Source organism: Tinamus guttatus, unplaced genomic scaffold, assembly GCF_059628265.1.
Source record: "Tinamus guttatus ecotype Peru unplaced genomic scaffold, ASM5962826v1 Tinamus_guttatus_pri_ptg000067l, whole genome shotgun sequence".
Taxonomy (NCBI): Eukaryota; Metazoa; Chordata; class Aves; order Tinamiformes; family Tinamidae; genus Tinamus; species Tinamus guttatus.
The window spans coordinates 1,186,557-1,205,339 of NW_028288601.1; the positions used below are offsets into that span (position 1 = coordinate 1,186,557).

General features: G+C 39.2%; 1 protein-coding gene across 1 annotated transcript in view; it reads right to left on the reverse strand.

Moving 5' to 3' along the window:
• RAPGEF5 (Rap guanine nucleotide exchange factor 5) overlaps window positions 1-18,783 on the reverse strand; it is a 152,671-nt gene that overhangs the window by 121,045 nt on the left and 12,843 nt on the right. The window contains exons 2-5 of the mRNA XM_088519690.1: window positions 4,965-5,015; window positions 3,897-4,003; window positions 2,875-2,996; window positions 1,629-1,797 (exon numbers count right to left, since the gene is read on the reverse strand). Of these exons, the coding sequence (XP_088375816.1) occupies window positions 1,629-1,797; window positions 2,875-2,996; window positions 3,897-4,003; window positions 4,965-5,015 (449 nt within the window). The remainder of the gene's footprint in view (window positions 1-1,628; window positions 1,798-2,874; window positions 2,997-3,896; window positions 4,004-4,964; window positions 5,016-18,783) is intronic.

Consider the following 18,783-nt stretch of genomic DNA (forward strand, 5'->3'; position numbering starts at 1 on the left):
CAATAACTTCAGCAATCACCTCATCACATCTACTTCCTATTCAGAATGCATTTTAGCAGTTTATTATTATTTGCATCGAGCATAGAGAATTTTGAAACTGAAAAAACCTCTTTTCCTTTAAGATCACACTCCCTAGAGGCTGCAGATTTATTTAAAATTATATTCCTTCAACATATACGAAAAGAAAAAAGCACCCTCACAATCTGACACATAATGCCTCCAGAAAATAATTCTTCAGTGACAATGTTCCCAAAAGAAATCCAACTTCAACCAAAATTTGAATAATGCAGGCAGGAAGGAGCTAGAAATGTACATTAATGAATAATTGTTAAATTCATACAATGGGGAAAATCCTGCACTAGAAATGACAGTTGTACTGAAATAATAAAACAGCAAAGCACACTACAAAATAGTGCCACTCTCTGACCAAGGTCAAGACACCTTTTTAACTCAAACCTGAAACATCAAGTTGACCAAGAGAATCATCACTCCAGAACTGGCAATTTCTGTTTGCTGATGGTCCTCAGCAACACAAGAAATTATGAAGTTTCTGCCCCGAGTCATGCAGGGAAATTACCGAAAAATTCTCAATGAGTACCTCTAAAAATCAGATTGAATGTCGGAATTTAAGAAACTGGAAACAGCTTACAGGGAATTTGGCTCTGCACTCACTTAAAATATGCCCTTTAGGCATTTACTTGTCAGAATGTGTTTTTAAAATCTAAGCAGTAGAAAGTAAAGCACTTACAGGTTTGTCTTTGACATGAAAGAGGATAAATCCTATTACTGCAAGAATAACTCTCTACAATATAAATAAGAGATTTGAGGCTTTATCATGCTAGGAACAACAGATTTCACACTATCTTTTCTATACTGCCAGCCCATGAAGATTTTCCAGGGCATGAGGGGTCACTAGCCTTCAGACTTCTCACTGACACCTTTTCTCTGTACTTTGGCTTCCCACTGTGGTACAAATAGCTATGGTTTCTTTCTAGCTGCTAAACAGACCAAGCTTAGAGCACAGCTGGATCAGCGCAGAGCGGATGTTAACATCCAACAGTCAGGTGGCAGAGGAGGCACACAGGAAGGGAAACTCTTAAATAGCATAGTCTGCAAAAAGAATAATAATTTGAAACTACAGATCTCTGAAAAACATGCAGTGACAAACAAAATCAGGTGACAAAAGCTGCAAAATTCCTAGCAGCCTTCTATATCCACTTGAGAGCTGGTCCTGACCCAGGACACAGGCATCTGATCTGCTAGTCAATCAGCTCCACAGCGTGCATAGAGCCAAATTCATGTCAAACCTTCAAATGCAAGAGACAAAAAAATGTGAAGCAACTTGCTCGGGTAATACAGCAAGCTAGAGTCAGAGCTTGTGTAAGAGCCACGAAACTCCAAGAGACTCAACTGAAGTGCCACAGTCCATCTAGCGACACTGACGTTCCCAAGTGCTAATTGCAAGTGCTAATGCAGATCATAGAAGAGTTCATCTCTACAAAGCTTGCCAATGCTGGAAAGAAAACAGTCTCATTTGTACAGTGGCTCAGGGGAGAACAATGTCATTATCGGCCAATGACTTACTTTTAGTCAGCAGAAATTGAAGAGAGGTGTATGTACATACTTACAGATTGCACATGTCAATTCTCTGAGGAGATAATGGCAGTAGTTGAAGTAGGAGCTTTACACCATTCTTCCATCCTTCATCTCTCTCAAATTCACAGAATAGGTAGGTACATTCATCTGCTGAGAACTGGTAGAAAGCATGGGTATCTTGAAAATACAGTTGTCTGTCCACTGTTTGAAATAAATATTAGACATCTGTTATCCCTTTAGCAAATAGAAGTTCTTTGTCTCACTGCATTCCATATTGCACCTGACCCGAACCCTGCATTGCAACCCCATACAGAGCAAAAGGAGCTCAAACAGACAGTAGCAACCCTGTCCTCTAGTATTAACTCCAAACAGTTCAAGCCAAAAATCTCAGTTTGAAGATCTCCAGCCTTCTGAGACTCAAGCATTAAAACTATCAATTTGATCAATAGAAGCGTTTAGAATTAGGGGACATGCCTGTAAGATAAAGGACTTGTCAGATTTCTGAGCTTCAGTTTTCATTAGCATCTAATCCATTCCAGGCTAGGATGCACAAAGGTCAATAATAAGCAATACTTTTAAGTTGCTCAATGTCTCCTCAGGTAAGTGGAAGTCTTCCAAAACACCTCACCTTTTTGCAAGGAGAAAAGGTAAATGCCTACCTTAGGGCTGGATATGCACTGACTTAAACTACCAAAGTGGTCCCAGCTACAACAGAACTCCAGAGATTGCTTAGCAGTGCAATGACCATCAACCACACAGTCTGGACCAAGACCCAGAATTTTAGGAGGAAAGAGGGGACAGATGGAAAGGATCCATCATCACAACATTCTCGAGGAGCTGAATCCCCTTCTCAGACCATTGTATTCTAAAATTATGAAAATTAGGAAAGATCACTAATTCCTAGAGAAGTAATTTGGTGAATCCAGGAGCTGCAATGGAATCCACTGTCTTGCGGAAAACCTAAAAGAGCTCAAGGGGAAAGAAGGCTGGAATAGACACACAGAGTCTGCAACTCGGCAATAGTCAATTACATTTGCAGAGGTAAAAAGAAGGAAATCAATCAAAAAAAAAAAGAGATCTTGATGTTTATGAAATGAAAGGTCACAGAGGTAACCCTGCAGAATAGATACTAAAATAAACTATTCCCTAACAAAAAATGAAACAATCAGCACATTTTTTTTTCTTCCCATTTTTCATTTTCCATCAAAAATGTAACTCTCAAATATTCGGGAAGAATCTGCCAACTTTTCTTATGCTAGAAGTACCACCAGCACTGACCTGACAGCACAATTCCCATATCCAGCAGAAGCTGCCACACACCCACGGCTGTCGATCGGCACTTAACAAAAGGGCATTGTTCCAGAAGCCAGTCGACCAGCTCCGACCCAATGCAGCTTCTCCTGAAAACATGCAAAATCAGTAACGTTACCATGCAATTTAATGATATTATTAGTTATTATAAGTCACCCAGGGGAATCCTCCGTTCACCAAAGCAAACTCCATTTTTTTGTAATTTGATCATTTCAAGGAAGAAAGTGTTCTGGAAAATCTCAGTCGGATAACCCTAGTTACAAAGGACTTCAGTGTTATACTCCTTTACATACCTAATTTGCATGGCATATTTGACAGTATAGATTTTTCTTTATCAATATGTGCTCCATGCAGTCATCCAAAGATGTTTATGACTAAATAAAATCCAACTTTTTGGATTTTATTTACTTTCTACAGGCAGTACAGCTACACAATACAAATGCAATACCTTGAATATTTCTCTAGGATGTACTTCATCTGGCACATTATTGATAAATCTCTCTTTAATTCATCAAATCAGAATTTGGGCTTGTTCTTATATATGGATATGAATGAATGGTGCCATAATAGACCCTTGTGCACTTGGCATAATTGAAAATTGGGGGAAATATATATCCTGCAATGTAACAAAAAATGGGTAAATTTCATTACAAAACATTCTGCAAGTTATGTGCAAAGGCACTATGTTTTAACAAAATTCATTTTAACAAAAGAATAGACAAACAGAACTGTATATGAAATCATAAGCAAATAAATTAATGGACATACAATCAGGCCACTGCTGCTTTCTGACAGCTGATAGAATAACATAGGAAATAACATTAAATACATGAGACTTTCAGAAAAACAATTTAGAAAATATTTTAGATGCTTAGGAAACACAGATAAAACCCCCTACCCTGTGCATTTACTGTGCTGTCAAATCAGAGCCGAAACAAATGTAAACAAAAACATATCCAGTTGATTAAAGGGAACGATGCTGGGGTTACCTGCATATTCCAGTAAGGTACACCCTGTCCTTAATCAGGTCGGAAGCTTGTAGTGTAAAAATATTCCTGAGAGCTCTCCCAGCACAGGAAGAGCTTTCTCCGTATATCTAAATGAAAAGAGAAATCGTAAACTGTGACAAACAGGGATTATTTATTCCCAAAGTAGTAAATGACCTTGCCCTGTACACTCTCCCATTCTCACTCCCTCCGGGCAACGCTTCCTCCCCTGCTGAGCAATAAGCACTCAGTGCACCCCGATGTCTGACATACCCCGTCTTATCACTGCAAAACCAGAAATACAACAAAAAGCAAACATTATTCTATATGTATCTTGGTTTAACCATTTAAAACAAGCCTAAAACATCCTGAGCTGCTACTTCATCATTTTTTCTTGTTCTTTAGAAACCGTGGAGCTTTTCTGACAGCTGGAGGTCAGCCCATCTACACCCTGCTGCAAGGATGTTGTCTTTCCGAGTGGACACATCTTTGAGTTTCCTCACACCTGATTCATACCTTGAACCTTAAGGCTGAAAATGACTCCTTCTCCCATCTTCCATTTACATATGTTCTACCTGGACTCTCTATATTACTATTATTAGTAAGGATACTGAGAAAATTAACTTAAATTTCTGTAATGATGTCCCAACCTATGATGGTACCAACAAACGTAGCAATAATAAAAATAACTTCAAGAAAAAAAAAGCTTTCCTTTCACCTTTTCTGGTTCCTATGATTTGGAATCTTTCAAGGAACATGAAATAAACCGAAGACACTAAAGTCTTGAGAAATGCAAAAACAGAGCTCTCAAACTCCACAAAATCACAAAACTACGCAAAACTGTTTAAATGGCTCTGAAGTAAGTGTGCATGAAGATTTAATACAATTCAGTTTATTTAACTATATAATAGAAATAAGCAGGTTTTTAACACACAAAAACTATAATGTTAATTGGATTTAACTGTAGGCCACATTCAGAAATGTCTTCAATCTGTGATTAAGGAATTGAACCAAAATAAAAAGATTCCTGCTATATTGTTTTATAAAATTGAATTAAAGTTTGACAAGTACCTTGTTTGAAGGTGTTTCCAAATATGGATTTGAAATTCTTCTGGACAGGGTCTGTAAGAGAGGTTGGAACACTCTTAGTTCTGCTCTTTATGCTTTTAAACAACAACAACAAAAGCTGCAGCAATGTAGGACTCCTAGATATCAGAATCTGGATAAAAATCATTTTTCAAATGATCCAAGTAGTATAACCAAAGTCTTCAAATCAGATTTTTATCACATCGGGAAAAACGATATTTTATCAAACTTGGTCTTATATTATTTCCTTGGTCCTATTATTTTTTCTGGACCTAGAAAAGGTTATGAGTATTAAGGTGGCGATAAACAACACAGAATTAACTGTCTGGTTCAGTAAGGACCAGAAACAACAGTGAATAATTTCAAGAGAAACCTAAAAACTTTAGGTGAAAAGACAGTATCCAGATGAGCTCAGCATCAAAAGCAGCCTGTCTTAGGGGTGGAGGGAAATATAATTACACAACAAACTCTATTAGTTCTGTAAAGCCACCTCAGTGTCACAGAATACTTCCCAAGGAAGATCACTCTTACCAAAGAAAGAAAGCAAGAAGGCAAGAAAGAAAGCAAGAAAGCAAGGAAGCAGGAAAGCAAGAAAGCAAGGAAGCAGGAAAGCAAGAAAGCAAGGAAGCAAGAAAGCAAGGAAGCAGGAAAGCAGGAAAGCAAGAAAGCAGAGAAAGCAGAGAAAGCAGAGAAAGCAGAGAAAGCAGAGAAAGAAACCAGGTATTAGAATAAATTAGCAATAACATGCTAAGTGAGTTACAGGGAGGTAATATTGCTTTAATGAAGATCAGCTTTATCTCTGGCACACCACATGTTGCAATAGTCACAGCATCTCACATATGGTACTCCGAAGTTGGATTGGGTTCACACAATAATAATAATAATGATATGAACAACAAAGGATTTGCACGAGGATGAGGAGAGGTAGAGAAGACTTTGACTATTTGCCTTAAAAAGGAAACAGTTCAAGGGATGCAATGCAAGTATGTAAAATAATGAGTGGCACAGAGGAAAGACAGGATTTCTGTTCTCTATTTCATATAGCAGGAGAATAAGATACCAGTCAATGAAGTTAAAGAAATTCCATGTTTGAAGAGATGGAAAGGAGAATGACATAACTCTTCACTGCAGGGAAATTTAAATGCCAAAACCTTACTGGTGTTCAATAAGTATTGTGGTTTTCATTATAAAATTATCAATGAACAAGAACTCTGAAAGTCAAACAGAGATAGGATAAACCCAATACAAGAGTCCGACTGTTTCATATTTCCTTATTACGAATTTCTGTATCTTGTCCGTGTCAAAAGATAAGATATCGTCTATCCTCATGCATATTGACAAATTCTAGCTTACTACAAGTCATGCAACACACAAACAAATACCTCCTAAAAGAAGTCTGGAATTGAAATAGAAGAAAAACGTTCAGGTGCAATGGCAGAACAACAGGGAGACTGTGAGGTGCTTGTTCACATGAACCCTCCTTAAAGGCAACATAATTAATTCCTTGCTTTGAGAAGGATCCGACTCACACATTGCATGTTGTCATCATATATATATATATAAAGTCCTTTGTACAGTGTAAGAATTATAGAATCCATACTTCAGCAACACCACCTGCTCCCCCCACCTCCACCCCATACACTTGTTCTTGTATTTTTAGGAACAAAAGGGAAACAGCAACGACGCATGGGAGTGTTCATCACTGTTTTCACTTCTGTGCTCGTTACAAGTGTTAGTGCAGTCCCACCTGTAACTGTGCCCCAGGATGGGAATACCACAATGCAAAAGCTTCACTCCCTTCACTCATAGCCAACAAACATGGCCCAGGAAGATGATGTTTCTTCAGCTCCCACCTCATCTAGTAGGCACGTCACTCACACCTCAGTCTGCAGAAGCTTTTCGTTGTGACATTGCCCTTAGTTTGCTTCCAAGCCTTTTATTCAACAAGCCTCCCTAACTGCCTCAGCTCAGCTCCAGTTTGTCAGCAGATTTCCCCCCTCCCCACTCAATTCCTGGGCTGGTGTAACACTGTTGCCACCAGCAAGCACATTCCAGGGACGCTAGAGTCAACTGCAAGCCCTTGGCCCAGCCACAGCCCCACTTTGGAGGAAACACCTCGAGCAGGGGAAGCAGGGCTGCCAAGAGCGGTGAGGGCAGGGGACACCAGCCCCACTGCCGTCCTGCCCCACACCTCCCTGCTCCTCCCCGGAGCCAGCGAAAACGCATGGAAGAGCTGGAGGGGAAGGACAGGAAGGTGGAGTGGAGGAAGAAAGGTGTCTGTGCCACGTACAGCCTCCCAGGCACCGCCATCCTCACACAGGATTTCATTGCAATATTTAGATTTACTAGAAATGCAGAATAAAAGAATAAGAGGGTTAGAATAAAATGACCAGCAGGTAATTGAAAACAACTAGATAGAAATCTTCTTGACAGTCCCTAAAACCAGCTTATGGAATTACTAGCCAGAGAGTCCAATACTTCCGCTAGATTTTTAGAAGTGACAGCTAGTTTATGACTAACGCGTAGTGAGCCAGATCTGTACTTGGGTTTCAATTAGTATTGCTTCAACTGAACAATTTTTTTTTAATCAAGTCAAGCCAGTATTTTCAGCTAAGCATGCAAAGATAAGAATGGTAATATTTTAATGTAGGACTGCGATCTGATTTTTGAAAGGCTTGGAAATAAGTTCCCATACTATACAACACAACAAGCCAAGTGCACTAATGAGGATATTTTGATCTTCATCTGAAATATCAAGCATTACGTTCCTGTGAGATGTTACGTTCTTTACTCTTCAGAGTACTGAACTGGCTCCACTATGGCTCTTCCCTCTGCATTTATTACCAACTAGTTAATGTTCTAATCAACAGATAATGAAATTATAGAGCATGTTTTTATTCACACTTTTTTGAGATATATTTGAATTTTCTCCTAGTTTTTAGATAGTATTTCAGTCTGCTCCTATCTCTACTTAGGATGACTTTGCTCCTGAGTTGCCTGTGCTTTGCCTACCCCAAAAAACATTCCAACAACTGCTACTATTCCTGCTTTTGCCAGCATTGCAAGCACAGGAGCATCAGCAAAGCTCCAAACTGCCAACAGTTTAGTCATTATGCTCAGAAAAAAAGTAAAAATAGAAAGATAATCAACAGCCACAACAACAAAGCTGAAGTGCTTAGAGCTCTGCTTCAGCAAGGCATCTTCTCAGCTGGGATTTAGTACAGTGGTAGCAGACAGCAACCAATTCAAAGCAATTTCAAATACAGGATCTAAATATTTTGCCCCTCGTCTAAGATAACTGATACTGCTGAGCATTTAACAAGAAAAGAAAGCTTTGGAAAAATAGGCAAGTAAGGATTTTTTTAATTAAGAATGTAAAAGGTTTATAAAAAAGGAATAGGAAGATTTGTTTTAAATCTCAGTGAAACAAGGAGAGAATCAGCGCTCTTATCCAAACAGCAAATTGTTTAAGCTTCCATTTTATTCTTTTTTTTTTAATAACAAGGTTTTTAACTGACTATTTTATCCAAAAGTGTACATGAGGCTATATGGAAAGTTTGTAATGGGCAGTCAAACTTTGGTGTCAGTATACAACACATTCATGTATCTGTTTGTTTAAACAGGGCTTAATTTTCAAACATGACCACAATCAAATTCACTCCGACAAGCAATTCCAGAAACATTTTGTGTATAACTAAGAAAACAAGCATTTGTAGTTTCAGGGCACTATCACTACTTCCCTAAAGATTTAATATAGCATTTATGCATTCCAAGTTGGATTACTCAGTACACTTACAATTAAGCAAGTGCTTCAGCACTGTGCTGCATCAGGGCTTCTTTCCCTTAATACAAATAGCCTGAAAACTCAAACTGAAAAACTGAAAACTCAACTGAAAAATCAAGTTGTGAAATGCACATGGTATAACACTCGCTACCTGCTAATGAGATGGCTTCTGTTCCCTGGCAGGGGGATTTCAGCGACTACACAACACACCCTGAACTGTCTAATACAGCTGCAAGGGAATTCAGACCGATTTCCGAGAAGCATTTAGGCATCCAAGCCTAAAGTGCACTTTTCCAAGTATTCATGCTGGTAGGGTTTCCACATCCCAACCACAAGAGACACACATAGAAAGATCACAAATAAAGTTCAATTCAAATTCACTTTCAAGTACAATCAAATGTGCTTCTCTTTTCTCTGCTCAGCATTCAACTCTAATAATATCATAGCTAAGGAGAAAAACAAACAAACAAACAAACAAAAATCCAGCAGGGCTGTTTACTTAATTTCCCTTAGGCATCTCCCACTCCACACACAAATCAAAAAGTAATTATTTTTTTCCTAGACAGATTTCTTTCTATCATTACAAACCATGAAAATGATAATGCCATAATGACGGAAACTATCATAACTGATGGACCAATGGATGTCAGTGTGCCTTTTCTTCAAAAAGATTTGCTGGATTTGCAAATAGCAAGCGCGGAGCTGAAATAATCAGAGAGTTTCCGTTCCAGCCCTGCTCTGAAAATGAATTCTGAAACAAGGCTCTGTTGTACCTTCCCAACACACCCTTCTTAACCTGCAACCCAAGGAGGCTGTGATTTCTGCATGACTAAATGTGCATTTATTCTAACCTCTTAGTCATGCCAAACAAGGAGTGGGGGATAGGGAAAAATAATTACTGAACAATTTGGGTTGTCACTCAACCACCTTCAATTTTTTTTGCACTCACTGTTGTTTGCTACTGCCAAAATTATAGGCTTTCTAAGCAGAAATAGGATACAGGTGTGTGTATAACACATGCAATGCTCCCGTTGTATGACTGTGGCTGGATGTAAGGAGTATTGTCATGAATCCCAACCCGTTTCCATGTGGCAACAGATTTCTGCTCTTGGTTGCTAAGGTACAGCAAGTAGAGTTGGTTCTGAAGCTAGCTGACTTTCAGATGATATAATTTATGTGAAATTGTAGAATCTGCTTGACTTTCTGCCAAATAATATTCAGAAAAAAACAACCTTTCCCCATTACTCCTCCGAAAACCCATCCCCCGAACTCAAGGATAATGGAGCACTGTCAATAAAACAGGTTTCTCCATTAATACTTATTTAAGGTTAAATACAAAACTATTTATACAGGAAATTATTTGGTCCTCTTAAACTTCTCACACTTAGATGTAGCATAAAAGGGGAAAAAAGCTATAAAATGAGAAATACATATTCATCACAGTTTGCAATTTTGGGTTCCCAGGTGAGACTAAAAAGCTCTCTGGAGATATCTAAGTGGGTCATTAGTGGAAGGAAACTGAAGAACGTGTTCTCTCCTGCTTTCTGTACAAAAAGGACTTGCAACGAATCTGAGTAAGTTATTTCACAAAAGAGAAGCTCGCTAGTGACAGTTATTCATGCTGCCACCAGAACAGAGACAGCCAAGAAGGGAACGGCTGTTATTTACAAAGACAAGCAACGTTTCCCTGGTTAAAAGACCTATTTCTGAGACAAAAACAGACACTAAAGCCAGGCACATTCTGAGCATTTCAGTATTTTCCGGGACCTAACAAAAAAAAATGTATCTGCATGTTTTGATGCGTAAAAGAAAAATCTTATTTTAGTTAACTCATAGCAAGATGATGGATGCTTTAAAACTTTTAAAGCCTCTGTACCGCGGCTAAAAGTGGAACTTAGAAGACAAGAGCAAATTTTGTTTGTGAGTCCCTATTTTCCCTCCGCTAAGACTGGCTAAATAAATAAATAAATAATTTCACAGATGAAACTACAGCAGCATTTGCCCTCTTTTCTCCTCCTTTTTCCCCAGGAAAGCCCTGAATATGTCCAGTTCCAAACAAGAGAGGCCGGATTGAAACAGAGAGAAAAACAGGTTTGACGCTTGAAACCCAAAGAGTTCAGGAGCAAGGAAGGAGAAGTGAACTGCTAGAGGGGGGTGGCTGGGTTGAAGAAACTTTACGTTTCTCAGTGCGAAGGAGGCTCTGGCTAACGATGCATTTCCATGACCTGCTTAAAATCCCCAGATGAGGCTGCTGACGAGAGGGTCCGGCCTCTCCTCGCCAAAGAGCCATCAGTTTTAACCCACCAGGTCACACGCAAGCAAGAAGGGCACGAGCAGGAAGGCAAGCAGGGCAGGAAGGGACAGCTGCACTCAGGGGAAGCACTTGTTTATGCTAAATTCAGCTACTCGAGGAGTTATGGCATGAAATAGGCCTAATAAATCTTTACCTTTGTTAACATGGAGAGGATGAATTATAACCACAGAAGATGACAAGGCAAAGCTCAGGGGTGTTCCAGGGAAGACCAGCAAAAGGAAACTTCACCTCTCACCTGCATATTCACGTAAGGGCATCAAGTTAAGTAAAACAAAGTCCCATCTCCGTTAACACCAAAGACCTATAAAGTGAACAGGCTGCAGCCATAACTGACCAAGTAGGGAGAGCGCTCAAACATGCTTTCTGTTCTGTTTTAAAAATAGGATGGATTTTTTTTTTTTAACTCTTATGTCAACACAATGCTTGCAATAAGAACTTATTCATATCAAAAGCAGAAAGGATCAGGATTTTACTGCTTTTATCTTTTTTAATGCTAAACTATTTGTGGTCCTCCATCTGATTCACTTCTTGCATATTTGTGTTTTAGCTGGCTTTTTCTGTCATGCTTTTCCTAATGTTACTTCCCACAACGTTTCACTCTTCTGGGCTGTCAACATTTCCCAGCCAAGAAGCATCCTCCATTTTTTTCAGTGCAAAATAGGCCCCTTACAGATTGTCACAGTACATAATTTGCAAAATATATGCAGATATTTTCCTCTAAAGCTCAGCACCTAATAAATCTACAATCTAAATTGTAATCTACCCCCTCCTCCTGACCACCTGGTTTCGTTTTGATCTACAGGGCACCAGGAAACAGCGGCTGTTTTTTTTTTTAAGGATTATTAAAAACATTACACAACAATTAATATTTCTAATTATATGGATTAATTTTAATAATAAACTATTTGGCCCTTTGAAAGGAATGCACATTGGACTCTTCACATTGTAATTAAACAGACATTCCCAATGACAGGTTACAATCTTTTATCATATGGATCTAAATAAAAACACTAACAAAACAGTGAAAAGGGAGATCAGGAGAAGGAAAATGTGGATCATCTGCACACTCACAAGCTTTTCAAAGTACCTCTGGTACATTTCCTGTGTTGGCACAGAAATATTTTCTTACGACATCTTTCCAAATAAGCGAATGCAGCACGGTACCCAGCTTGGCAAAGCAACCTGGGCCAGGCAGCCTGAATCACAGGGATACACTACTAGAACAAATCTGGGCAAAACAAGGTAGCGTGCAGCAAAATGGCATCATGGAAGACAAGTATGAAGAAAAAGTCACTCATCAAAAATACAGCATGATTTCTGCCATATATATATAGAACCTATGGAACCACTTTAGCTACACAAAGCTTACCCAGCAGCACTGATTTGTTCTTTCTCTTCAGAGAGAAAGTTCTTTCCACTTTCTCAGTCCTTACACTTCCTAATTAGCTGCAAGTCTTATAATAATAATAATGAAGATGATGAATTTATTCTAATCACAAATTTACAGTAAACAGGTGCGGGAGGAAGACAAAGGCTTACCAATGTACAGGATTTGTCAGTCCAGTTAACACACTCGTAAAAATTCTGGGGAAGTTGCACACCCCAAAGTGTTCATACACAAGTTTCTTACCTCGCAAAGTTCCTTTGCCTCCCTCAAAACAGCTATAGTAAATCACATTTGATAGGCAAAATCATATCTAGGAAAAATCCACGTAGTTAGTTAGCCGATGCTCGCCAACGCGGGCGCGGGAGCTCACATGTGCGCTGCCCCGGTGAGCTTGCTGAAGGGCGCTGACCTCGGACAGCAGAGCTGTAACACCCAGCTGAAGGGCAGAAACATCTACAATCACTTCGCTCTTCAAGTGAAGACCTGCCCGCCGCCATAGGCATAAAACTTCTAACACTAGCAAATATTCCGCAAATTAGCTATGAGCAGTCCTGGCAGAACAAATAGATCAAATGTCAATATGAACTATGTATGGTTGAATGAGAAAAGTCATTAAAATAATAATTTATTCAGAAGCAATTCAAAAATAAAGACCCAGTATTCTAGATTTCAATAATTATAGTGTATTTAGTATTTGAAGCAGAAAAAGACAAATTTAAAATGCAGTGTTTCTTTATAATTTATGTAAACACCTTGCAGTAAATTCCATCAGTTTAGTTTATTATTTGAAATATGCCTGTACTTGTGGGAACTTTTTTGTTTGTGTGAGCTGCACATAAATAGTCCATGAACTGCAAATGTGCAAAGATATGTTTTTAATGTACCTATTCTTATCTCTTTCAAAGAGCTCCAATTTTACTGTCTGTACAAAACACAAGTCACCTGGTAATTTCCCCAAACCTTTTTTTTTTTTTTTTTTTTGAAGGAGAGCACATTTATTCCTTGCAGGTACAAGACTTGTTCTGCATTTGCAAATTGAGATATCTGAACATAATTTATAAAGAAAAATGCATTTCTTTCTAGGAAAAAAAGAAAAGAGAGATTGTATGATTTTGTGGAGAGTGTTTGACCCATTGGGCATTGTACCAAACTGTTTGGTGTTTCTCAGTTTCATTGCTCAATCTTTCACAGGTTTGGTAGCAAGTAACTTGCCTTCTTGTAGCTCAATCTGCTTCTCTTTGCAATGGAAATGCCAATGGCTGGTCCCCTTCATCTGCACCCACTGGCTACCCTAAGGGCTACAAGCATTGTGGTTATTCGCCAAATCCCCAGAGTAGCCCAAATCTAAGCTCAAATATGTATATGCTGGACATCTAAAAAACAGTCAATCATCAGTAGAACTCTCCATTTCCTTTCTTGGCTTTCCAGAGAGCGAGAGTGGCCTCTGTGCTGCAGGAGCAAGGTCTCGTTTCAGAAGCTTGTCTTACCACCTGAGCAGTGTGAGAAGCTGCAGATGTAGAGTTTGCACTGGCAGGGCTCCAGCATGACCTCTTAGGAACAGCATTAATTCTCTGACAGTAGCTCTTGGCACAACTCAGTGCCAACCAACTATGGACTGAACAGTGGGAATTTTAACTACTCCCAGAAGAACAGCTGTAATGCTGTGATTTACCTTTTTTTTTTTTTTTTTTTTTTTTGGTGGGAAAACTATCAAAATTTAACCATTTCATTTTGGTGAAGGAGTCAAGGTCTCACTGTTCAAAGAGTTTAAGTAGCACCGAGAATGCAAGGAAAAGAAAATTTTGTTCCCTTGGATCACACTACTAATTTCTAGGAAAAGTAGATCTAAGAACTCCTCATCTGCTCTCAGCAGAGCTTGTACTCTCTTTGGAGGTCAGCTATTGGCACCTTCAAGCACTCCACAGAATATGATCACCTCAACCTTGATAACATCTTTTTTTGCACTTGAAAACTTTTGGTCTGGGAGTTGAAGCAGGAACAAATGAACTCAAGTGCACTCCAGCTCCAAAGAGGGATGTGTTTCCACTGGGATGAGGAGGGACTTGAGAAAGAGGGCAGTCCAAAGTTCTCTGCCAGTGTCTCCGGGACCATTTCATTTAATCAGGATTGTACTAGTTGACCTAGGTATGATACATACAGTAACATAGGAAGCAGTATACACCAACCATTAGATATAGAAGATAGGATTAGAACTTGAATAGGAATTCATCATATACGAACAACTAGTACAGGCAACTTATGTAAATTTAGATTTCACTAGATTGTGTAACTGTAGAATTAGAAAATATCATAGATGAGTCTTCTAAATTTTTGCAAGGGGAAAGCAGCTCAATTGCCACATACCCAAAAGGTACAAGTTTTACTTCTCATGGTATGATCATATCATATAATATATCTTACATAGATTAAGATACTAAGAAAGTAAAAGATGTGCCCAGGACCCCCATTGTATCCAAGAGTCCGGGCATCTTTAGATAGAAACCTCTTGTATGAACATAGGTTCGAAGACTGAGGAACACAGTCTCTGAACTTTGGCAAGATTTCTGCCCTAAAGAAACAGATTTCCCTTCTGCTATTATTTATCTTTTATTTTAATAACTTGCCTTTCTCCTTGCATTTATCATTATTTCCATTCTTTATTCATATAACAATTGTTTGCATACATTTCATGCCACTGAAGCACATGAATAAGTCACATCATATCTGCATTGCATTTTTCCACATGTACTCTTTGTGATGCATAATTAAGTCTTAAAGAAAAAGTCCTTGCATTGCTGTGGAAGTTCAATCTTTCCATGGAAAAGGGGGGACTTTTCATCTCTTGTGATTTTCCAGCTGATAGTAGGGAGTCAGCACCATGAAGTTCTCCCCTTTAGGACAACAGTATTGGGAGGACAGGACCTTGCTTCAATGCTAGACATTGGAAATGAACAGAATCGGTACTTATAATAGCTCTCCATATTCACCATTTTCTGAGCACTGTGGGTCAGGTCAGGATCACCTGATCCTTGCTCCTCCCACAGCCTTAAGAATTCAGGCGCCTGAACAAATTAAGGGCTGAAAATTTGACAAGCTGTTCTTGTGAGATAAATGCCCTCTGTGTGCAAGGGAAGATTTGCACTGAACTTCTTTAATGAAGGTACATTCTAAAAAGTTATTTTAGAAATCTAACTATAAAAAAGTGAATAAATAAATAAATGTATCTTCCCTCAGCCAGTCCCATGTTGCTCTTGTCCCACATGAGGTCAGTAACTCCGGTAATTTTCCACAGTATAGATAAAAAAAACCCTCCAGCAAAACAAGACCTGGTATTTACAGCATCAAGTTTCTCTCTTTGGTTCATTTCTTGTATGCTTTAAGTGTCCTTTAAACATCACACAAGTATAAAGGGACAATGTATTTTCTTTTTCTTTTACAGGAAAGATTCCATTCCTTAAACACACACAAAAAACAGCTTGAGAGTCAAAGGATTCAAAGATCTCTCTATTTTTACGTCTGATTAAATTATCTGAATTCATTAACCTTTAACTGCATTTGCAACTAGAACTATTATGTAGCTTTACATCCCAACATAAGTGCCACCATATGATGTCTACATCCTAGTCGATATCATTCCAGCATTCAAAGACTTATGCAAAAAAAAAAACAGTGCCAGAGTGTAAATTAGCATAAGAACCATGTGTGCAGAAATTATATATACCCAAGCAATTTACAGCAATATAGAGATCTGAAATTAATTCTATGTTATGAAGTTGAACATACACTCCTGTATCAGACATATCTTGACATAGAGTTCAAATTCTCCACAACTGCAATAAGCTCTCTGCAGAACAGGTGGTGTAAGGAAGATTACCTTCTATGGAGGAACTGTTTGGAAGCCTGGACCTTTATGGCCCCAGAACTCATGGGAGACATAATCAATTAAATATAGAGACAGTTCAGAAAATAAGTAGCATGTAAGGGTTCATCCACGGTTGGAAGAATCCACTGAAAGCTCTTTTGTGTGCCCTTCCCAATCAGCTGATTCTAAGATTCTCTTTTAAAACAGCAAGTCCCTTGCCGTGATAGTTGTGGATCATCCTTTTACTGCTGTTTCAAAGCATATATAAGGCAAAAACCATGGCCTGCATTTGCAAAATCTGAAATAACAATTCAGGAATTATTCTGCCTCTCACTAAAGACAGCAGTGGTAGCACTCTGAGGTATAATGATATAATTTCCTTAGAAAAAGTTGTACTCATCAGGACATGCAAGAGACAAGCAGAAGGGCCTAATATGAACATGAACACAATTATCAGTTGTGCTTCATATATCACCATTGATATAAGTCGAACACAAGTTGAATATGCATTATTCACAGCCAAATTATAGCTACAGCATGGACTGAATAACCCAACCTCCGGGAACCAGCAGAGTGGTCTCTGTGCTGCTTGGTGTTGTTTCATCCTCTCCCTATCCCAGGACTCATCTGGGGTCTTCCTTTGCACATCCATGTAAAGCACGAAATCATTAATCAGTCACCACTTTCTGATTCGCTAGATTAAGTCTTCACCCCAAAATGCTTGTCCCATGGGAATAAAAGGTTCAGAGGTAGCAATCGACCATATTTTTTTCAGGAAAAGGGGATGAGAGAATTAACTTTCCTCCTCTCTACTATTCTGTGTTATAGTCGGTGCTTGCAGCATTGCTCACTTGAACATGCTGTTACCCTCTTCCCAGTTGCCTGCTGTATCTTGATTACCAGCCCACCCACATTCAAAAAGTCAGTAATAAATGTCATTATAAGTCAGCACATGTTTTCTGATCTACACAAATGGTGGGGGGAGAAGGGGAACCGCTGACTTTAAAAGTTATTCAAGCACTATGCCTGTGAAAGATGCTATTAGTGCATTTGTGAATTCAGCCTGAAAGCAGGGATGAAAAGTGAACCAAAAGATAATTCATACACTATAGTATTCCCCATAGCAGTGATAGTTCTGACAGAAACTAGTATAGATATTCTAGCTATATATATTTTCACAAAAAGTGAGATGTCAGTGACATCTTAAGTCTGCTGTGACACCCATTCTGGCCTAATCAATTCATCAAATAGGACTGGGCCATTCTAGACGCCCTACGAAAACAGGCTGGGTCTGCTCACATTCCCACCACATCTCACCCTGGCAATTCCCAAAACCCCACCAGTTTGACAACCCATTCCATACGTAAGACTTTGGTTAAGCTCCTGTGCTAGGGCAGAGTGATGCCAAATTGCCAGGCTTGTTGTAAGCGACCTTCACTTTGATATACATCGTCTTAACTGGTTTATTCTCAGCTTACATTGACTTGCTGACTGCTCCGTCCTTTCCCACACCAGCTCTTTAGAGATGCCTTCAAACAGATGGTTATTTCAGTGGCATCACCACCATGAACCACACAGGCTTCTCTGACTTCACACAGTACAGCAGGGGTAACGTCTACTCAACTGTCTCGCAAGTGCCAGGATGACTACAGCAAAACAGAATTTCAGCACCTTCTTGCCATGGAGATGTACACACAGAGACTTCTTATGTGGAGAAAGGGAAGAAAGAGAACAGGAATGGAATATAAAGATGGGTGAAACTGGGAAATGCCTGGTTTACTTTAGAGTGCTGAGATGACTGTCATCATGTTGTGTGAACCTAACAAGGACACTTCCCTCCAGCCCCACTGTCACGTAAGAGACAAATTAAAGACCTGCGCTATACTCCTTGAGTTTTGACTTGCTTTATTGAATCCTATACATTTTTCTAGTCCAAGCCTAAGAAATGTAGCACAGCCCATGCAGGACTGCACAAGATCAAAGCTGAATCCAGGAAACATACTGTTTACCAAGAGCAGAGCTTGCAAAGGGACTAACAACTTATTTTTCATCTTTAATCTCTTTGTTTCCTTTTCTCTACACAACATCACAGTATTTACAATTTTAGGCATTGGACAGATCAGCACAAGTTAATTGCAGGGGGCCTCTGAGACAGCATTTCTTATAAGAGCCCCTTCACTCTGGAATTCATGTCCCTGCTTTGTCCACTGGGATCTCATGAAAAGATCAGATGGGTTTATGAAGAGCAAAGAAATGGGAATGGGAGCACACTGAGGATTGGAAGATTACTTGGGAGGTTTGTTTGCATGCTTTTATCATAGCTCATGCTTGTTGATGCTTTTAACTTCTCCGTTTGTGCCAAGAGATAACAATGACTAACCCGGGAGGGAAAAAGTCACAGTATAAAGAAACAAGCACACACACATATGGGAACTGGAGTTGGCTCAAGCTGCACAG